Source organism: Podarcis tiliguerta (assembly GCF_965153285.1).
Source record: "Podarcis tiliguerta genome assembly, chromosome: 4".
NCBI lineage: Eukaryota > Metazoa > Chordata > Lepidosauria > Squamata > Lacertidae > Podarcis > Podarcis tiliguerta.
Genome location: NC_139537.1, coordinates 50,206,338 through 50,229,180, shown reverse-complemented (window position 1 = coordinate 50,229,180; position 22,843 = coordinate 50,206,338). Strand labels below are relative to the sequence as shown.

Below are 22,843 nucleotides of genomic sequence, written 5' to 3'. Positions count from 1 at the left end.
TCTACTCGGAGGTAAGCCCTACTGAGTTCAGTGGAGCTTACTCTCAAGCCAGCGTCCCTTAAGCCGCAGCCTCAGGGGCGAAAAGGGGGCGCTTATGTAAGGCGCCAAAGACGCGCCGCCGCCGCCGCCGCTGCCTTGGCGAACGGCTGGCACGAAACCCGCCCGCCCTTTAGGCGCTCGCGCTGCCCTCCGTTCCCCCCCTACCTCCGCACTACTTCCGGTGTGGGTGTAGGGGGGGGCGGTGCAATGCGGAAGCGGTGGCCCTGCCAGAGAGGAAGTGAGGCAGCCGCCTCAGGCAGCGGCACGAAGAAGCGCCCCTGGAGGTGGCGGAGGAGCCGGTAAGGGAAGCTGAGCTGAGCAGGAGAGCAGGCGAGACGTCAGTATATATTTCTCTCTCTCTCTCTCTCCTCCCCCCCCCCCAAATCCTCACACCACTTCCCGCTTTCTCCTGCCTCCGTGTAGACAAGCCTAAGTCCCCGCGGTGCGTAGGAAGCCGGAGCCACCTTGGCGGGGCTGGCGAGGGGAGAAGGGAAGCGGCTCCCTCGGCACAAGATGGACGCTTCTTGAGCCGTGCCGACACCCACACGGCTCTTCCTCGGTCTGTCACGGGGAGGGCGACGCGGGTTCGGTTCCTATTATTATTATTATCATTATCATTATTATTCTCCCTTCGCGGGTGCCCGCTTTCCCACCCACCTACTGCAGCAGCGTGCCTGTCGAGGGAGCCGAGCCGTCTGTCTCGCTCCCTCATAACTGTCTGCAGACCGCGAACCTTTTCCGGTTGCCTCGCTTTCCCCTTTTTGCCCCCGCCCCGCCCCGCTTTTTCTTTTTACCCCTGGAAGCGGGGGAAAGAAGCCCTCTAGCCTCGTTCCTGTCTGGGTAGAAACGGCGGCCGGGCATGTTGTGGTGGCAGCAGGCGCTCTTCCTCCGGGGCGAAGCGGGGGTCGAGCTTCGCTGGGCTGCCACTCCCCCTCCCCGGTCCTGGAGAAGCGAGAGGGTCGCTTTTCCTCTAAAGCGGGTGCGGGGCCAAGGTGGGAGGTGGGGAGGAAGGAACTGCCAAGGCAGGTGGCTGCGGGAAGCGTCTCTGCACTACTTCGTATTTTTTTATGTATCATCCCCGAAGTGTTGCTTTCACTGCTCGAGACAATCGCTTAAAAAAATAATAATAATTACGCTGCTTCCCACCCACCCCTTACTGCTATGATTACTAATCATTTTTCTCTCGGTTGTGTTCTATTGAGCAACCGATTACCGTACTCGGTGATGCGGTATTTCCGTGATAACAGATGACAAGGGAATAAACATTGAAATGCTCGAAGCAAAATCACTGCTTGGCGCTCTTATAACAAAGATGTTTTGGATGCAATTAAAAAGAAATCGTTAGGGGTTTATGAATGTATGCATAAGCAGCAACGGAGAGGAGCGGTTGAGGCTGCTTGCTGGTATACTTTCTTGTACAGAATAAATAAAATACACATGGGATGTAATTCATAAAAGGAAATAGGGTGTTAAATTGGTTGCTTCTAGTTTCATAGCTGAATCAAGTGCCAAATTACATGTTATGTGCTCCTGGTGTGCTGCTGATAGAGGCCAGGAAGTCTGGTCTGTCTGTCTGTGTATGGATGTAGAATAGATGTTTGTTAACTATCCTGTAGCAGAACATACTGAAGCAAATATAGTATCATTTTCTAGAACTGAGCCCTGATGATCCTTAGCTTAGGTTAAGCCCTGACTGAGCAGTTTGATTATATGTGGAATGCAGAATTGTAATGAAATATTAAACCCTTAATTTGTGTTTTTAAGCTTGCTACACTTAAAAACAAACCTATTCTGACTCAAGGTATTGTTATTGTTACTCTTACTGTTTTTTTAACATCATTGATTAATTAATTGCCTTCTAAACAACCATCAAGGCAATATACACCGAAAATAATTTATAACAGTTAAGAACAGAAAACCAACAAATGCATTTAAAATAAGGCAGAAAACATACAATGTTGACATTTATCCAAGCCATAAAGTCTATCAGAACAAAATGGCTTCAATTGTTTCTGGAAAGTGCAAAATAAAATAAGTTTTGCTAATTTATACCTCATGACCTTATTTGTCTCATTTGGTTCATAGACCATCATAACATTTGGGTTTTATTTCTGCTTATTTTTTTCTGCTTGTACTTCACTGCTGTGAGCTTTCTTCTGGGAAATGGTCTTTTGGCGTTTGCAGCTCATATGATCAAAGAAGAGGCACAGGAAAACTTGTTAGATGTCTAGCCTGCACTTGATATGGTTTGAGATGCCTTCTTGCAAGTAGATATCCTTGGGAGGAGGCAAGGCAGCATGCTGATTACAGTGACAGGTTGTAGCACTTGTGAATAGATGTGCTTGAGAATTGATAAGATAGTGGCAAATTGGAGTGTGTGCCATTAGTGGATTACCTCATGAGTAAGCATTTTTAAAGAAATGTAGCAAGCTTGTCAAGAACAATGTTTCTTTAATGCCTGTTTGTCCATTGTAAAATTATGGAGACATTAGTATGTGTTTTGCATGGTGCTAATCCTCCTACAAAATATGATATGCAACCATAATTAGGAATGTCATAAGATATGGACTACACTCACTTTTCTTGAGCCTCTTGGGATATATTCTCAGAAAGCAGATGATGCAGATGCACATTTAGGTTGCATTGTGGCAATTAAGAATCTGATGAATATTTAGATACTGGTATATTAATCCATTCCAAGAATTTGCTTGTATGAGAACTGTATTTTTCTCATGAAGCACTAACATTCTATCAAGATGACAAATAATGTTGTAAAATATTAGATTAATTCAATTTATGTACTGCTTCTCACACAAATCCCAAAGTGAAGCTATTTATGTGAACAGCATGCAGTAGGCAATAAAATCCATTAAAACAAAACAAATCTCCTAAAAGTATTCTTCCTCAAAAATCACCCCCCGAAAAAACAACAACACCCCAGCCACTTATTATGGATGAGTATTAAAAATAAATAACCCAGACAATATGCACTGTCCAGTTGCATGAATTGAAATAATTACAAAATTAGACTAAACAATAAAAATAAGCCAGTTTAAGAACAGTAGCCAGTGAAGCAGTTTTTTAAAAAAGCAGCAACCGAAAGAGACATTAAAGGGGGCATGTTGTTGCTCATTAAAAGGTGACTAATGATGGGACCAAACATACTTTCCTTGGTATGGTGTTCCACTGGTGACTTCCTCCTCATGCCCCCCCCCCCATGTACCATGGTAGCACATAATGGAGCAGGGTGGTAGACTGTTCAAAGGTTTGGCATATTGCTATGATGGGTGAAGGAGATTCTTAAAATGCTTTGGTTCCAAGATGCTAAGGTTTAAAAGGTTATAACTGCACTTTGAATTGAGCCCAGAAACAATTGGTAATCAGTGCAGGTAATATATAATCAGAAAAGGGCTGTAGCTCACTAGCAGAGCATTTGCTTCACATTCAGAAAGTTCCTGGTTCGATACCCAGCATCTCTAGGTAGTACTTGTAAGGTCATCTATCTAAAACCATAGAGAGTTGCTACCAGTCTGAAAAATACTGAGCTAGATCAGCCAATGGTCTGATTCCGTATAAGGCAGCCATTTATGTTCATAGAGCAACATGGATCCGTCATGTTACAGCCAGTAGCCAGGCAGTTGCATTCTAGTCAAATCAGAAAAGCCCTGAATTGTCTTTGAAGGCAGCCCACTATGAGGCAAGCTGGAAGTGAATAGGGCATGAGTGACTGTAGCCAGTGGCATTGCATAACTTTTTATATTTCATGCAAACATTTATCACAATTTACCTGTGGTATATATCTGTTATTCAGCTGACGTTGATTCTCTTAACTAATCCTGATGTAGTTCTTGCATCATGGGAAGGATGCTAGAAGGTAGGCATATTAAAAACACATTCCAGCAAAGTTATTGGGTTCCAGCTAGTAGAAATTAATGCAGCTGTGCCAGTTGTATAGGTTAGTTTCACACTGCTTTAGAAATGATGTCTCTGTATGTTGAGAAACCTTCACTAACACTTTTTTTTTGTACTTTGTTACACAGTTCTGCCTCTGATAAAGGAAAAATGGCATTCAGTAAAGGTTATCGTATCTATCATAAGCTGGACCCACCGCCATTCAGTGTGATAGTAGAAGCCAGAAACAAGGAAGAATGTCTCATGTTCGAGTCTGGTGCTGTGGCTGTTCTCTGTAAGTAGCAAAACTCTGCAAATACAGCAGATGGCTAACTTAATAAAAAAACTCCTAATGCTAAAAAATGAAAACAGATGAAGAAATGTTGAGTCACCATATCTGTTGTGTCAGTGATCTAAATGTCCTTAGTATATTTCCTGGTCTTTTTTGCTTAAAGGTGTTTTGCCCTACTATATTTTTCAGAGTAATACATTTTTGAATTTACTGTATTGCTATTTCTTGAAACTTGCCTTAAAAGTCTACTTATCCTATTTGTAACATAAGCAGATGTAAAGGTAAACTGTGACTGTTTAGCATTTTTGAGTATGAGCCTTGGGCTCATCTTCCCTCTGGTACCCTCCAGTGTGCCTGAAGGAACATCAGAAGTTTTCACATCCGTTTTTAGCTAGGCAGTTCAGCATTGTGTTCAAACCTGTAACCTAGAAGCTCAATTCAACTGGAAAGCTACAAATGCCCCTGAACGGTGTCTCTTTTGGCATTCCTCTCAGCAGTTAGTGTGGTGCTCTTGCAATATAAGAGAAGGCAACATTGGTTTAAATAGTATATTCTCCCATAATAGCAACCATGCATAGAAACAAAATTTTGCAATTACTGCAACGTAAGTGCAAGCCTAATTAGTATCCAGAATCTTTGCTATATCTAATGGGGGCTTCCTCCAACAAGCAATTTCCACCAGTAATTAGTTTAAGCCTAAACTTACATTTCTTAGGAAAATATTACTGCCTTTTCCCATGAGATAATTCAAATGGCACACCTGGGTTTAAGTTATTACTGGCCAGAGGCTCTTCATGACCCCTGTGCCACTCTGTCGCGAGGAAATTTGTGTTGATGTCTGGTAACCTACTTGATGATTGAGTTAATTAGCATTCAGTTACCTTTTCCATCCAGCATCCTCATTAAGATAATAACTCTTTGCTCTAGAGCTAATTCCTGTCAGGAAGCTTCTTTCCTGCAACTGGACATCTTGCAGCTGCCTTAACTATAGTTTTTAACTCAGGAGGCTATTCAACGGTGCTTATTTTGCCTAGGAGACTGCTCCCCACCCTGTTCTGACACTGTGGAGCAAAGCATCTCTACCTTTCTCTTTTCTGCAACCTCACTATCTCTTAGTCCATGTAATTGTTCAAAATCCAGTCATTTGTATTTGAAATCCCCCCAAGATGTGTTTAGGCTTCTAATGCCACTTTCCTGGCTCCTTAGCACCCACATTTGTTCCATGTAAGATAAGCTCTGCTCCCTCCATCTGTCTGTGTAACTGAAACTGTTTGAGCTTATGGTCCGGAACTTGGGTAGCCTGTGTAACTTTTAACAACTAACCAATTTACTATTCTGCATGTCTTTAAGCTCTAAAACCATTTTATTCATTTCCCACTATTCTGTGTAAAATAACATTTTATTTAAATTTATAGCAACATATGTTGTTTCTTAATTCCTCCAAGAAAGGAATATATTATTGTGATTATTTGGGTATAACATAGTGCACTAACCTTGGTGTCACACACTTCTCTCTATATTAAAAACCCCCAAAGTTGTTATTCTATGCATAAGCATGTAAGGTACAGTTTCATGTGCTAATGAGCTGGAAAGATACTTTTTCTTTGCTGAACAACATATCCAGTAAAGATGGAGATAAAGATTTAGTCCTACTTATTTAGAGGGAAGTGGCATAGGGCTTAATAGCATTGCCTGGCTTGTATTGGAAAGGATGCAGATGTTCTAAGATGTTGTAGCATGAACTATAACATGAACTTCTGCTTTTGCCACAGCTGCACAAACAGTTGGCAGCTCTTAAAAGGAATTTAGATTTAAAATGTATATTGAGCACTTCTATTAACACACACCATCTAATCTACCATCAGGGGATTTAAATTATGGATGTAGCTAAGTGAAAGAATAAACTCTCTAGGGATGGAAGTGTTCAAGTGCCTGTATGCATTAACACAGCAAAAGAGGGTTTATTTACATGCATGTAGGGTAGGTATTTAATACCTCAATCTTTGTAGTGCACTCTCATGTATGTTTACTCAGAACTGAGCAGCACTTAGTTCAGTGGGGCTTATTCTCAAGTAATTATGCGAAGATTGCAGCTTTAGAACATTTTAATAGAATGAAAATATAGCTAGATAGGGAGCAGTTGTTAGACTTTAGTACCCTCTCTTAAAATGTGGCATCAAGTACCGGACACAGTATTTCTGATGCATTCTCATCAGTACTAGATAGAATGCTATGTTTACTACCTGTGATCTGAACACTATACAGGTACTATGTTAATGCAGCCTGAGTCTGCATTAGTTTTTAATAGTGTATTCTGCCTTTGATTTTCTTTTTCTTTTTTCCACTTACATGCTGGATTTTACATTTATCTCTGTTGAATTTCACCTGTTGTTGCAGCCTAGTGTTTCAGTATTTTAGGATATCTTTTTCTTTTGGATCTTGATACTGTCTTCTGTGTATTCCTCCCAACTTTCTCATTTGCAAATCTTACAAGCTTTTCCCTCATTCAAGTCTTTAAGAAAATACTGAACAACACAGTGCGTGGGACTGAGCCCTATGATATTCTGCTCAAGACTTTCCTCCAGTTTGATACAGAGCTATTAATGAGTGCTCACTGGGTAAAAGTGCTCAACCAGCTGTGGCTGCCACTTAGCTACAGTATTGCCCAGTTCAGTTACCATTTTGTCATCAAGGCAACCATGGGAGACCCTGTCAAATTCTTTGCTGAAATCAAGATATACTGTATATGTGATACTCCCATGATTACATACTAGGCTAGTAGCTCTTAGCAAAAAGAACACAAGGTTGATCTGACATTCCTTATTTTTGCAACCTATGCTGGCTCATAGAAATTGATGCAATGTTTTTAGATGCTTATAGACCAAATGCTTAATAACCTTTCTTTGTTCTGTGTTTGGGTGCCTGGCCTGTAGTTTTCCAGATTCCCTGTGTCCCCATCTCAAATGTTCCTATCTCCAGTGTTTTGAGACTTGACTCATCCTCCAAGAGCTCTCATAAGATTAGTCAGTGGTTTTGAGAAAATACCTGCAAACTCATTTAGCACCATGGAGTGTAATTCATTTGGCCTTGGAGACTTGAACGTGTTTACAGTTGCTAAGGATTCTCTATCTCTTGGGGTTCAAGCCTCTCCTTATATCATTTGTCATTCTCTTCTCAGGTAGAACACAGTATGTTTTGTGGTAGAAGATTGAGGCAAACTATGAGTTTGAGTAGTTCTTCTTTCACTGTATCACTTGTTTATACTTACTGTCTTGTCTAAGCAGCAGACCTGCCATTTCCTTGCAGCTCATTCTTGTCTTATCCTTCCTGTTCGTACAGTTTGGGGTGCACTGTTGTAAACATCCCTGTTACATATACCTTTTTCAGTCTCCTATATATGCCCTTTTATGTCTCAGTTCATCAAAGTGCTCTGTATGGAGCTTAACTGGCATCTTTCCCTTCTTCTTAAGACTGCCTAATCATGACCAGCATCTGCAACTCTGGAAGCTGTAGTTCAGCAATGTATGGAGATCCACCCCTGATTTAGAGGAACAAGAATTGCCATTAAAAATGCTTTAAATTTGGTTTGAAATTTCAATCCCAGAGAAAGACACCCCTCATTAATTTGTGTGATTATGATGTCACAGGTCTACTGCTTCATTGTGTACAAGTGAGTCTACTGCTACTGAAGTGGATTTTCACTGTATCTCTTGCTATCAGTTTATCATGGCTGCAAAATCTTGGCTTAGCAAAGCAGTAATAAGGATTAGAAGAATGTTATATTTGAGTAGAAGGTCGTGGACAAGGAGAAATTCTTTTTCTTCCCCACATCCCTTAGAACCTTAAGAGTTAGTGATGTTACTATAATTTGTATTTGTTCTTCAGAAATATGAGTTTTGTCAATTTGTAATCTGTAGTTGGATTCTAATCTCGGCTGGCGAAGAGTAAGTCCTTTCCCCATTTCTCTTATCCATATGTACACCTACAAACTGAGCTTCAGTTCTATGACATTTCTAGAATCTTTGTACTATACATGTAAGCTGCTGATACAGGCAGCAGGAGAATAACTGCAGGCTGTTTTTGCAGTACTTCATTTCTTTGAATTTAACTGAAGAGGAATTTTCCGAATAACTTGTTTAATACAATCCTTTGTAATGGCCAGAAATTGTGCAAAGACCTGTTAAAGTAGGAGCTAAAACAGGATGCTGCAGTACTCTTAATGGCTTCCTGACCACAGACAGATGGATGAAAATACAAAAAGCTTCCAAGTCAGACAGAAAGTTACTCAAAATGGTATTCTGTCCAACTCAGTATTTATGGGGAAAAGCAGAACCTCAGATCTCATCACGACAATGGAAGTACCATGTGGTATATGCAAGAATGAACTTAAAACATTTATATATATGATATGAGGTGGAAGAGTCTTTCATAAGTATAGTTCTTTTGCCATAATTTGAATCCTTCACATTTTATAAACAGCATCTGCAGAGAAAGAGGCAATCAAGAACATGTACACCAAGGTGATGGATGCATATGGGCTGCTAGGTGTTTTGAGATTAAATCTTGGTGAGTAAATCTCATTTTGGGAGTGCCCTTTCTTTTCATATGAAACAGTAACAGTTAAAAGATTGCTCATGCCATCTTGCTGCCGGTAAAATTGCTGGTATGTGATCACCACACTCCAGATAAATTGATGATTAGTTTTGTATGTGCAGCGGGAATCCCCCCCTTTTTCCCCTTGGTGATGCTTGCTGAGTTTTCTAAGTAGCCCCTCCTGTTCTCCAACACTGAACAGCAAATCATTTTCAAAACTTTGGAGTCTGAAAGGCAATTAGATGTGTATGGCATGGCATATATAACATGAAGAGAGGATTGGATTGCCTTGGGGATCAGAAGCTGAAAGTTCTGATGGCATACATGAGCCTTTAGCCATTAAATAATTGTTGGGCTTGTAGTAAATTACATTGTCTCTTCAGTGGCGTTCCTTTCAAGCATATGAGGCATGGTGGTATATTTTTCCTTAAGATATGAAGTTCATTTTTTCCTGAGAAATGTAAAATATGCCATTGGAATTGAGGTTTCTAATATTTCAGTTTACACATACCCTACCAGTAATTATAAAACAATAAGCATACTCATCCTAAAAGTTGGCATGGTTGCAGCCCAGCACTTATTTAAAAACTGCTGTTTTACTGTTCATGCAAAATCAATTTCTGGAAAGTCTTATGTGCAAAAGTAAACCTTAGAATTATGCAGTTACCTCTCTTTAAAAGTTTAATAGTTAAAATAGGGAAATGCAAAAGTGTGCCTTGCAAAAGTTTAAAAACATATTGATTGTTCATTTACATTTGTTTCTTACAGGAGACACATTGTTACATTATCTAGTTCTTGTCACAGGATGTATGTCTGTAGGAAAAATTCAAGAATCTGAAGTTTTTCGTGTTACTTCCACTGATTTAATATCATTACGAAGTGACCCATCTGATGAAGAACGCATCTCTGAAGTGCGCAAAGTTTTGAATTCAGGAAACTTTTATTTTGCATGGTCTTCTTCTGGGGTCAGTTTAGATCTTAGTCTTAATGCCCACCGTAGCATGCAAGAACAGAGCACTGATAACAGGTTCTTCTGGTGAGTTGATAAGTTTTAGGAAGTCTGATACCATGTGCCTTTGTATTTTGAGTTGTTGAATCTCTTGTCATTGCACGTGTTGAAATACTGCTTGCAGTTCTACTTTTTTGAAGTAGTATTTCTTCACATAAAATGTTTTTTAATGTTTTTTATGAATATTAATATGGGCAAATCACACACAAATACAGTACATACACAGAACGAACCATTTTGCAAACTCATGCTTAGCTCTTCTGGGAAATACTTTACAAGTGTTAAAAGGAGAAGTGAAAATCCAGTATTTGCATTAAGTTCAAATGATTACAGTCACAGATACTAGTAACTTAAAAATATTTGTTTTGTGCTTGTTCAGATACACACAGCAAATTCTGTCTCTTTTTATAGAATGGTCATTGTTGTTATAATTGTGTAAACTATTAGATGCCTTGTCTAATATTCAAGGTTGTGTATATTTAGCGAATTCTGTACAAGTTTAGCAGGAGAGAATTTGAAATTTGGTGAAATTAATTATACAGGATAAGAATTTCAGTACTTTTAGAAAGCAAGTTCCTAAGGAAAAGATAAAGAAAGCAATGATAACTCCTCCAGTTTTTAAACCCAAGTAACATTCTAGTCCTACATGACTCCATGTTTCTTCCTGTGATTAGAAGAAGCAAAATACAAAGTAAGTAGCCTTTGTAGCTAAAACATTTTCAGTATTTAACGTTCTGCACAGAATACAAATTTCTTGTACTTGCATGATACATTCATGAAACATGCAGAGCCCCAAGAAGCTGTTCACTTACCTCAATGAATCGTTTCTAACTGTCCAAGCTGCTTCTAATATACTAATGACACTAGATCTATCTAAGCTGGCAAAGATAGTGGAGACTGTGCTTAAAAGTGGGGTTCACTGACCCCACCAAAAAACCCCTGCTTTTATTTAAACTGTGATCACCTGATAGTTTGAGTACCAGGATTGCTTCTATAGAGAAACACCAGTGGGCCCTTTGTCTATTTTTGGAGTGTCCCAGACACTTTTAAAAGGATCGCCTCCCCAAAAGACACATTCTGAACTGGAGTTTAGTACTGCTTTGGGAATGCTGTGGTCTCTTGGTAACATCAGGAACACTGTTCAATATCTGGATCAGCATATTTATCTGAGATGGGTGTGGATTGCTGCCCAGGGCTGTGACATTTAGTTTCTGTACCATCCACACATGAAACTGTCAGACGCAGGCATCGAGGGGGAAATCCTTTTTCAACTGGAGGTGATTTTACTCATGTGAAATGTACCTAATTGTTTCAGATTTACATGATTTACACTAACCCCACCCCCCCAAAAACTCTCTGTAGTTCAATAAACAGTATCTTCTCTGAAACTGGAAGCTTGCACTGTGAGAAATTCTAATTTATGCTGTCTCTTTATGCTGCCACTTTGCTACTAGAATGTGCAAGTTAGCCAGCCTAGTGAAACTGGACTTTCTGAAATGTAATTTGCTGAATGTTTGTTTTTACATTTTCCCTTAATCTTTCCTGGACTATGTTTATTGCTTTGAAAGTCATTACAGAAGACTTGCATAATTTAGAATTGTTTAAAATGGCTCTGTGTTCCACTTAAGCATACTTGCTTATATATGGATGCCATTATGTTTACAATGATATTTTAGTCTTCGATGCTTCATATTTTATATTGAAATTCCTCCAGCTAATGTTAATCTGAATCACTTCTTCAATAGGAATCAATCACTGCACCTTCATCTTAAACATTATGGAGTCAACTGTGATGAATGGTTGTTGCGTCTCATGTGTGGAGGAGTAGAGATCAGAACAATTTATGCAGCTCACAAGCAAGCAAAGGCTTGCATCATTTCACGGTTAAGTTGTGAACGAGCTGGGACCAGATTTAATGTTAGAGGAACAAATGACGATGGTCACGTGGCAAATTTTGTTGAAACTGAACAGGTATGGCCTGTGCACTGTATTGCTGCTTTGTATTATTCTCACTAAACTATACAAATAGTGGTTATGCATTGCGTGGTACAGAGCGTGACATCTAGTTTACATATTTAGCACATAAGGCTATTCCAACTTGATTTCTACCTGCTGCCAACTGCAGTTATTTCGTATATAATAGTCTTGAACAAATTGGCTACCAAACCTACATTTGTGGTAGACAGGTTGCACTTCTTGCATCATAACCACGTTATGGAATGGTAATGCTCAGTTGGTGAAAATGAGGACTGTTTCCACAATTCAGATCTACCCCTTTGTTAAAATTAAAAAACCATTGTTGAGACAGATGTGCGTATCTCATCCTTCCAATCTTAATAGTAGACATCAGCACATTTTCCATGACATGCTAAGCCAAGCCATGGTTTAGCATGGATGCCTGGCTGTATAGGTTCTCAGGGATGTGGTGGTGGCTGCTTTGCTCTTCCCCAGTTTTTTTTCTGCTGCATTCACTAAGCCATGGTTTAGAAAATATACATTATTTATTTATTTATTTATACCGTATTTTTCGCCCTATAGGACGCACCTAGGTTTTTTTTGGGGGGGGGGGGAATAAAGAAAAAAAATTATCCCCCCCCCAGACACGGGGCTGGCGCGGGGGAAGCCCGAGCTTCCCCCAACCCCAGCCCCCAGAACAGCCTGCTATCCGCAAGCCTAGGGAGCCAAGCCGGTCTCCCCAGGCTTGCGGAGAGCTGCGCGAAGGCCGGGTGCACTCTTCAGCGCGCCCGAGGCTTCAGAATGCAGGCAGCTCTGCGCAACCCTCCGGAGCCTGGCGCTGCTTGGCGCCGGGCTCCCGAGGGTTGCGCAGAGCTTCCTGAAGCCTGGTGCGCACCGACCCCTCTCGCTCTCCAGGCTTCAGCGAAAGCCTGTATTCGCCCCATAGGACGTACACACATTTCCCCTTCATTTTTGGAGGGGGAAAAGTGCGTCCTATAGGGCGAAAAATACGGTACATACATACATACATACATAATGTTATTTGTATGCCACCTTTCCATTGATAAAACCATGCTCACAGCGTGGCTTACAGCATGAAAAAATACATAATTACAAACATAACAAAAGTAGTCATAAGCAATTAAACATCCAAAAGGACACAATCAATCATACAATTGTTGTATTATTGTTCTTATTATTATTAAATCATAATAAAGTATAAAATAAAGATATACAAAAAAATCAAAATATACAAAAATCAGCGACAACACTCCCTGTGCCAACAAAAAACCCTAAATAACACCCCAACCCAAAAGTCTGTTCCGCAGCCTCAGCTTTTATATATTTACAAAATGTATTAATTGTTTAAAATTTAAACATTTTGAAGCAACGTACAACAGGGGTTTCATAAAATCAAAACATAACATAAAGAAGAGCATAAAATATAAAATATTCTGCTGTCAGCTGAGATCCAACAGAACAGATTAAGTAGTACACTAATTGCCTGTATACTGTAAGCCATCATTTATCACAATATATTATTTCCACAGTTGCCTATTTCATATGGATTAATACATAGATTATGTAGCTAGAAAATGATCTCATTTTTTTCATTAAAATCACTTTGTATTGGAGCAACCTTGGTGCAAAGCTTTCAAATTTCTTTTTTTGGCCTTAGATGATGTTGGGTCAGAATAAGTTTTAATGTGTGAGCAAATGGCATGGAATAATTTGAACAAAGTTTCTGCATAAGGTAACTAATTGCTTAAGACAACTAATACAATAAGTTTTATTTCTCCAACAGGTGATATTTCTAGATGAATGTGTGTCATCCTTTATACAAATTCGTGGATCTGTTCCATTATTTTGGGAGCAACCTGGCTTACAAGTATGAGGACTATATCTTTTTTTCAAATTTCATTTCCCCATATTAGTTGAAGTTTTCTACTACCTTTTTCCAGAATCAAAGCCCAGTTATATATACAATTCAGTGTCATGTAGGATATAATAGAAAAACATTGTTTAAATTGCAACTGTTTGGTCAGGCAGGAATGAAGGTAGCTTCAGGCCTATTCCTTTTTGCCTCAAGTGACCTTAAACTATGTTGGCTCTTAGATGTATATGATTTTCTTTATTTTGATTGATCAGAAATGTACCTGACAGAGCAATCTAAAACCCTGGCTGGACGCAGTTGATCCACCACTGCACCTGAAACCCTGGGAGGGGCAGGGTGTGTTGGGAGGACAGTTTCTTGGAGTGGGGGGTGCTGCACAGCTGAGGGACCCAAAGATCCATGGCACTTTGAGTCGTGGTCTCTGCCCCAAAAAGTTTGGGCATCTTTAGTCGCAGGGCCCACTGTTGAAGGCCAGCAGGGAGACAGATGTTCACATTCCTAACTCCCCCAGCTATCAACGTTTGGAGCAGGGAGTGGTAGTGGTAGGATTGGATTGTAAGTACAGTGGTACCTAAGTTTTTGAACATAATCCGTTCCGGAAGACCATTCGAGTTCTGAAACGTTCAAAAATCAAAAACTCAAAATGGAAATCTCAATATGGAAAACTCAGTATGGAAGCCACGTTTCCGGTTCAACTTCCGAGGCGCGTTCGAAAACCGAAGCATTTACTTTTGGGTTTACGTCGTTCAAGTTCTGAAACATTTGTCAGCGGAGACGTTCAAAAACTGAGGTACCACTGTGTTATAATAGAAGTGAGGAAAGAAAAATAAAAAAAATCAGAAGCACTATGCTCTTGTGTCTTTTAAAATTACTGCACAGTGTAATAATTTGAGTGCTTTATTAATAAAATTTGATTACATCCAAAAGGTTTGTGGAACAATAATGCATGCAATTTTTTTAAAAACTTGAACATTCTTTTGTCTCAGGTTGGATCTCATCGTGTCAGAATGTCAAGAGGATTTGAAGCAAATGCACCAGCGTTTGACAGGTAAAAGTCCTTTCTTCCTTCCAGCAGGAGCTATTCATTTTGAGTACTCTAGTAGGCAATATTTCCACGAAGTTCTTAAATGCATGAGTGACCCACTGGGAATGGGATGAAATAACACCAGTAACTAAAGGTTAGCATGTACATTGTTAAACTAAAGTAACAAATGAAAGGTTTAAAATGAGATTCTTATGAACTTAAAAGCCATATTTCCATTTTCTGTTGAGTGGGATTCATCTGTGTTAGTGAATTCTACATTGTATGTAAGTTGTCACAATTCTTATACTGGTTTTGGGTTTTCTCTTGTGGCTGATTTCATAATTTCATTCATCCTTTTAGCTGCTCTTTTGCCTTTTCAATATAAGTGGTTAAATATGATGTGTGTATTCCATTCATTGACTTAAAGATGCTATTTACTAGATCCAATAATAATAGATTTCCCCCCATCTTGTAGGCACTTTCATACCCTTAAAAATCTATATGGCAAGCAAATAATTGTGAATCTTCTTGGCTCAAAAGAAGGGGAGCATATGCTCAGCAAAGCCTTTCAGGTAAAATATGATCTAGACCTATTTTGTAAAGGAAAATCTTGTCTCATAAATGGCAAATAATTATCTCAGTTTCAGTATATAAGTAATTTTATTAATGTTGTGTTATTTGACTTTTAATAACAAGAATGATTTTGTAAATCAAAAGCTGGTTAAGGACCACTTCAAATGTAATTTTCTTCAAGCATAGCTCTGTCTAGAAATTAATATATTACAAATATTGCAATAACAGAATAGATGTTAAAACCGGAATAGCTGTTAAAACCAATTGGCAGTATCACATTTTTTGCTACTACCAAAATCTTGTTCCATGACATCTATATCCCATTTGTTGCTAATATATTTGTTTCTCCTTTCTTCCACCAACTTCCTCAGAGCCATTTGAAAGCTTCTGAACATGCTGATGACATCAAAATGGTGAACTTTGACTATCATCAAATGGTCAAGGGTGGAAAGGCAGAAAAACTACATAGCGTTCTTAAACCACAGATCCAGAAATTCTTAGAGTGTGGGTTTTTTTACTTCGATGGAAACGAAGTTCAAAGGTTTGGATACTTGTCTTCTGTTACCAGATACAGCTGGTTTAGCACTTTTGGAAATGAAAGAAGAGTCAGAAAAGGGGAACTACTTTTTTTAATAAAAAAAGTTGAGACTACTTATTTATGAGGAAAATGACTGAACATGCTGCAGCTGTAACACATATCCACAGTGAAAATTCTGTCTTCACTTCTTTGCTTTAATCAGTTTGGTGTGGCACCTGCACCAAATTTAACCAGGGTTTGAAGAAAGTTCTGATTAATACGTGGTTAATCTTAGTGCAGTAATGTTAAACCAGTGTTAAAACCAAGTAAAGGAGCTATTCATATGGGGGGGGGGTGCATGTGATCACCTTAGCCTTAAAACCAAAGTGCTGAGCTTTGGAATGGTCTGATACATTTTCATAAAGCCATAGCTTCAAGCAAAAAGCAAAAGCTACATTTTTTACTACCAAGCCAGAATTATTTTGTATTTATTTTGAATTTCCATAGAGCCAGTTAAAAGGGGGTAGTGGAAATTAGAGTCTTTTGGCACTGTACTGTTTCTAAAATGCATTGATTGCAGTGGGGGACGTGGAGTGAAATCTGACAGTGTGTTTTTTGGCCTTTAAGTTGAGTTCTTATGAAGTCATTTAATCATTGTTGTTTTTTCAAAATACAATTCCTTTTAAAAAAAGTAGAACATTATTCAAAATTATTCATTTATTAAAATAAACAAATACATCTGAATGTGCTATGGCATGGCTTTTTTTATTTTTTTAACTCCAAAAACCTAGTGGGTAAAATAGTGGGTAAAGCTTGTGTTGATAGGTATTTGGCTAATGATCATACTTCTGTTTAGTACCTTGATTAAAGTTTTGTTTAAAGTTTTGTGTGTTGTGTGCAATTTTAAAATCGTGTGTTTGTTGTATACTTGGCACAGAACTCAAAGTGGTACTATAAGAACAAACTGCTTGGATTGTCTGGATAGAACAAATTCCGTGCAGGCATTTGTTGGCTTAGAGGTAAGAATATAAAGGTATTATATTTTAGAAGTGTTTTAATGTTGACATTTGAAAAGTTCACATACTGTTCAGGTGTTGCTTGACCTGTGTTACTCTCACACTATGGGACTTCTTCTTCCTCTTCTCTTCCTGCATGTCCTCAAAATCTGCTTCAGAAGGTCCCCCAACCCTCTGCAACAGATTTTGAGAGTACACAGGGGGCTGCTGGCAAGAGTAGGGGAATTTTTATTGCACAAGAGGAAGTTGGTTGCACAAGCAGAACAGCAGTGTTGGATACAATCATAATTATTTCTTATATTATTCTGTAAAGTGCCTTGTCCACTGATAGCTTTATATCAATTTAAACTGTATAATCTATAGTTTCTTAACCAGAAAAAAGGGAAAACCAAACCAATTGAAAGCTTTCAAAAATATAATGTTTTAATACAGATTTGTATTTACCTTTGGTTTTGCCTTCCACATTTTTGCAGATGCTGTCAAAACAACTAGAAGTTTTAGGTTTAGCTGAAAAACCTCAATTGGTTACTCGATTCCAGGAAGTTTTTCGTTCCATGTGGTCTGTTAATGGTGACTCAGTCAGTAAAATATATGCTGGAACTGGAGCTCTTGAAGGAAAAGCGAAGGTAAGTAATGTTTTTAGTAGTAAAATTTGAATATTGTAATTCTCAAGGGCAAAATAGTGTTCTTGTATACAGCTGTTATTTTCTAATCTTTTAAGTGTCTGGGTATGAGTTTTCCATTATTTCTCACTGTTTTCTACTGAATGTTGAAGCGGGCTCTGTTTTTATCTACTAGTCTTGAATCTGCATGTTTCAACTAAAAACTTCACTCACTTCATTCCCTGCAGTGCTTTATTTAACTTTACTCATTTATCCAAAGTTCATCTAAAATGTCTGAGCCAAAAATCAAGGTTTATTCCTAGGTTTTGTAGATGAAACTATTACCTTGCACCCCACAGTAACTTATTAGTCCTGATATTTTTTTAGAGTTATTTCATTCAAGTTCAAATGCCAAAAAATCTTCTGCTGATACAAAAAGCAATAGTGATGCTGACACAGGCACCAGTAGCTGGTAGTTGCCAATACTCAAACCTAGAGTTCCATGCAAGTTGCCTTTAATTGGGTAGTGTGTGTATTAGGGCTGGGTGATATATCGATATATCATCCAAAACCGGTTTGAAGTCTCTATTGTGATATCAGTTCCATAATTTTTTACCTGGCAATACATTGTGAATCATGATGTGTGTGTGCACATGTGCTATGCTAAAATCACGATGTGGGAAAAACCGTGAAGCCAGCCAATTCTTCTTTCAATTCCTTCAGCCCCTGTTAACTCAGCCAGCTCGGCTCTCCCCTGCCTCATTCAGGAGGCAGCAAATCACAAGAGCAGGCACCAGCGAATATCGCAATGCAGGAAAACCCTTGAAGCCAGCCAATGCCTCTACAGAGCTCCATTCTTATTTCAGACATCGTGATATATTGCTATATCACCATGTTTAGCTAGTGATATATCACAAGATTAAAAACCAGATATCACCAAGCCCTACTGTTCGCTTCTACATAGTTCCATCCTTATATCAATATATTGTGATATTTAGCTGGTGACATATCACAATGTTGTAAACTAGATATCACTCAGCCCTAGGTTGTGTGTTATATCACACAACAGAATTTGATACAGTATTCTTAGCTACGGTTTTCTATGTATTTTGCTTGTGGCCTTGAAGAATTGTATCTTTCCCGGGCACAAGTGTTAAACAGCAGGTTTTACAATATTTTCATTGCCAGTTTTTGTCTGTTAGTACTTTGCATGTGGGAATGGTGGTTTCTTATGGGTTGTATCCAACTAACTCATTGTCTCCATAGACTGAATCTGCAAGTGCAGCAGAGCTTCCCTTCCCTCTCCTCTCCATGCACTTCCCAGAACTGTTTTGGTTCCTGCCCCCCAACTATCCGGAGCAGATTTGGGAGCGGTGCAAGAGTAAGAGTGGGAAAGGAAGTTCCACTGCATACACAGAACCTGTTACGTGCATGCAGTGATTCAACTGGGTGAAACCTCTGCAGTTTAATCTTAATTGTATTCACCTTTTCAAACTACAACTAACTTGAAATGTGTGTTTAACAGTGATTATTTCAAATTTTAAGTACTATGTTACTATTTAACATCTTAACTAACTTTTCTTTTGCTTTCCTTTTGGTTCATTTCAATTATTTACCTGATATGTAATTGGTGAGTGTAATTCCTGAATACTGCTAAATGTTGAACATTGTAAGTGTTTAAATCTGTATCACAACCAAAATTATTGAAGGTACAAAATGCTAAAGATTTGGTTTTAATGACTAGATTCTCCTATACTGAACCTAATGACATTTTAAAATAGAGTTAATTTGTTATTACATGTGTGGGTTTTCTTTTAAAAATACTGCCTGTGAACTAAAGAACTAGTTCAAACAGGATTAAGGGCTTGTCATGCTCAGTAGAGTATTTGACATTGAACATATCCCCATGCCATATCACAAACTGGTTTTGAAATTTCCTTTCAGTGGCAAAAGTCCTTTGGCATGATGGACTGTTTGAAAAACCCAAGCCCAAATCCCGTTCATTGCAGGCAGCAGTCCTCATGAGCTGGAAGTCTTCAGTTTCAAAATATACATGCAGCACTTGTAACATATAAATCAGCAGCAAAATAGACAGCAGCCAAAAGTAGATTTTTGAGCATACAGCATAGCTAGCCTGATTTCTAAAACGTAATGATTAGGTAGATAGAAATGCAATTTCAATTTATTCAGCTAGTATATTTTTATTTTGTGCATATGGATATGTACCAGTACACATGCATATAATATACATATTATCATAGCATATTGATTTGTGTATAGTATTTCCATACACATTAATGTGTCAATAAAGCTCTGTATATTGCCACTCAATATGTGCTTTGATTGTTACTCATTCCATAGCAGAAGTGACAATTCCTGTAAAAATATAGCATTTAAAAGGACTGGATATTTTTAAAGCACATTTCTAAAATATATTTGCATGCAATATATACATACCTCTTATGTGTCCAGTGCTTGTACACACCTCACTATTTTGGGTAAAGGCAAAGTATTGCATGGCTGCTCTGTGTGACTTCTGTCCGCCTCCCATTCTCTGCAAAATTCCTTGGGTTGTGTTTATATTCTCATCCTGCAAAAAAAGAAATTTTACTGCAGCATAAACAGAAATGAAATTGGTTTAATACCAGCTTGTAGATTGCAGCCTAAAACTCTATGCTATTTGCCAGTGTTCTGTAAGTAACTTGATAAAATATTTATACATATTCCTCCCTAACAGGCTGGAAAGCTGAAGGATGGTGCACGTTCAGTGACCAGAACAATTCAAAATAATTTTTTTGATAGCTCAAAGCAGGAAGCTATTGACGTTTTGTTGTTGGGAAATACCCTAAATAGTGATTTAGCAGACAAAGCACGGGCTCTCTTAACCACCGGCAGTTTACGTGGTATGTGTTTCTAGGTTCTTAATTTATATGGCAACAATTAGTACTAATAATGCTGTGGTTGGATCCAAAGCTGCCCTTCTGCACTTGCAGAGTTGTTTTACATCTTGTGCTGCTGCATTGTGTAAGAAAACTGCACCTAAATGCAAAGACTTTCTTCCCTTTGCGCAGGCTCTTGCAGAAGGGTGAGAACTTCTTTAGAGCCTCCTTGTTCCATCACTGCACAATTTTTTCTGCTAGCACTTGTGGGCCATCACTAGCATCCATTTTCTTTCTTCTTGCAGTTTTTGGATCCATCCTGATACATTCTGTGTTCAAGTAAAACTATTATTAATGTCATCTTAATAGCAATCTGTTTATAAATAGTCTGCTCTTTTTAAACTAACAATTTGGGATTACTACTATTGAAGAATCTAGTAGGATAAAGGAATGAATACTTTCCTAATCAGATTTATTAGATAATATGCATTACTTTATGCATTCATTGTTAAATATCTTAAGAACATGTATAACAATAAATGCTTATACTTTAAGGCTTGAGCATCTAGATAATCTGTTTTGGGAGTCTCAATGGTACTTGCAAAGCTCGGTAAACAAAATTTTGCAGTACTTTTCAGGGGCGTGTGGCACTACAAAGTCATTGTGAAGTAATGGAATAATACGTGAGAAGCTAAAGTTAGGAACTGCTTCATAGTGTCTAGATGTTTAAGAGTGAGAGGTGTAATTCCGCAGCAACGTGATCTAACTGTTCAAAGTTGACACATAAAAGGATTCCTAAAGTGTCCTGGAAACTTAAACTGTTGCTTGGTTAACATATAACACCTCAACTAATTTCTTTTCTTTTCTCCAAATGCATCCATAGTTTCAGAGCAATCATTGCAATCAGGTATAGTATAGCACCCATTTGGGATGAAATGTTATCATGTTAACTTTCTCTATTTTTTTTTCTCATTCTGAAATACATGCATACAGGAGAATCTTTTTTATGTATTTGGTTGGCAGTGAGATGCACTACAAGCCACTTCAATTGAAAAGTGGCAGGCCACTTCTTCATCTTATGCACTCATAGAGTGGTTTGCTGGCAGGTCAGACCTCTCTGCAAGCCTTGAGGAGGAAGAAAGAGAATAGGGTCCCCCTGTTTTCATATGGTCCTGCACAGTGCTTTTTTTCGGGGGGGGGGGGATGCAGGGGTATGCCTACCCCTAAACATGGATGCAGATTCCACCTGAGTTAAATCATTGGGTGGTCTAGCTCCGTATTGTCTTTACTGATTGGCAGTGGCATCTTAGATATTTGGACAGGAGTATTTCCCATCTCTACATGCAGATGCTGAGGCTTGAACAGGGGACCTTTCGCAACACAGAAAAAAGCTTTGAAATATTGGGTTGCAAGACATTGAGAAATGGTTGCTTGTAAGTGAAGACAAGTCCCTTGCATGTTCCTTTGTATGTTGCTTTCCAACACAGATCCAAAGAATCTGGTTGGAGGGCGTGGGAGGTGGGTGAAGGACACACTTGACCAGGTGTGGTTTGTCAGCACAGGCATGAACAGTAGAAATGTTGACCTGGGATGGGAACTGTATGAGTGACAGGTCCCACTACTTTAAAAATAGAGTGGAAGTGGCATTGGGATGTCTTTGCTTTTTGCCTAGCCATGTATTCTAGTTTCTGCCAAGGTGCCTTTTGAGCTTTGTAACCTACCTCCCATACTGATGCAGAAGTTGTGTTCAGAATTCTTTTGAAAAAAAACTTTTGGGGTTTCCTGAGCTTGAAAGTTCATCTGAGGGTGTGAGCCAGGACACCATTCCTAACTGGAGATGCTGGGGATTGAACCAGGGACCTTTTGCATGCAAAGCATATGCCTATCATAAAACTATGGTCCTTCCCCATACATCTTCCCTGCCAGCATGTCTGAAATCAATAAAGATGAGAGGCATGCTCTGCAGATGCTTTGGGCACATTATTCCCCGCACCCTCTTGAGAGGAGTGGAGGCAGCACAGATTGATATCTAGAAGTTTGCTTCTTTACATTACAGTATTTTTAGACCACCAGGCACCATGATCTAATGTAATGGAAGGGGGTGGGGGCTAACCTGTGGTGTTCTAGATATTGTTGGACTAAAAGTCCCATCAACCTTAACCGCTGGCAATTCCAGCTTGATCTGATGGGAGTTGGAGTCTCAACATCATCTGGAGTGCCACATCACCTGCAGGTTAGACCATAATCAGTTATGGATTGAAAAACTTACTATCAGTATTACACAGATACTTAACAAATCATAGGCTGGCTTTGAATGTCTGTTTTGAGCAACTGGTTTTAACTTTCCATTGATAATTTTATTGCTTTATTCATTCTGTAAACCGCTTTGAGGTTTTTTCTTGCAATCAGTGGTATATAGATTTGATGAAATAAATAAAAAATACATTATTGTGGGTATGAATTTTTGAAAAGTAACTTATGTGGTGTGTCTTTAACCCATGAAAAAAACGGAGTTGCCAGTATTCAAAAGATTCCTTGTGCTATTGCACTCAGGCATA

The 22,843-nt window shown here is 38.9% G+C and overlaps 1 protein-coding gene and 1 long non-coding RNA gene across 17 annotated transcripts in view; one reads left to right on the top strand and one right to left on the bottom strand.

Moving 5' to 3' along the window:
- Positions 1-218: 218 nt before the first annotated feature.
- Positions 219-22,843, top strand: part of SYNJ1 (synaptojanin 1) — a 46,862-nt gene continuing 24,237 nt past the window's right edge. For 6 of the 16 annotated variants that reach the window (XM_083438571.1, XM_083438570.1, XM_083438577.1 and 3 more), the window contains exons 1-12: positions 245-376; positions 4,080-4,225; positions 8,702-8,788; positions 9,584-9,851; positions 11,570-11,795; positions 13,585-13,668; positions 14,661-14,722; positions 15,174-15,270; positions 15,643-15,812; positions 16,726-16,807; positions 17,278-17,430; positions 20,144-20,309. In XM_083438571.1, coding sequence (XP_083294697.1) covers positions 4,102-4,225; positions 8,702-8,788; positions 9,584-9,851; positions 11,570-11,795; positions 13,585-13,668; positions 14,661-14,722; positions 15,174-15,270; positions 15,643-15,812; positions 16,726-16,807; positions 17,278-17,430; positions 20,144-20,309 — 1,519 coding nt within the window. In that variant the 5' untranslated portion in view covers positions 245-376; positions 4,080-4,101. Of the gene's footprint in view, positions 377-4,079; positions 4,226-8,701; positions 8,789-9,583; positions 9,852-11,569; positions 11,796-13,584; positions 13,669-14,660; positions 14,723-15,173; positions 15,271-15,642; positions 15,813-16,725; positions 16,808-17,277; positions 17,431-20,143; positions 20,310-21,168; positions 21,193-22,843 lie in introns of all 16 variants that reach the window. The other 10 variants (XM_083438568.1, XM_083438567.1, XM_083438579.1 and 7 more) reach the window with 5 other exon arrangements.
- The window catches only part of LOC310676630, a 34,916-nt gene continuing 26,763 nt past the window's right edge, over positions 14,691-22,843 (bottom strand). The window contains exons 4-5 of the long non-coding RNA XR_014510648.1: positions 19,864-19,996; positions 14,691-14,817 (exon numbers count right to left, since the gene is read on the bottom strand). This is a non-coding gene — a long non-coding RNA (uncharacterized lncRNA). The remainder of the gene's footprint in view (positions 14,818-19,863; positions 19,997-22,843) is intronic.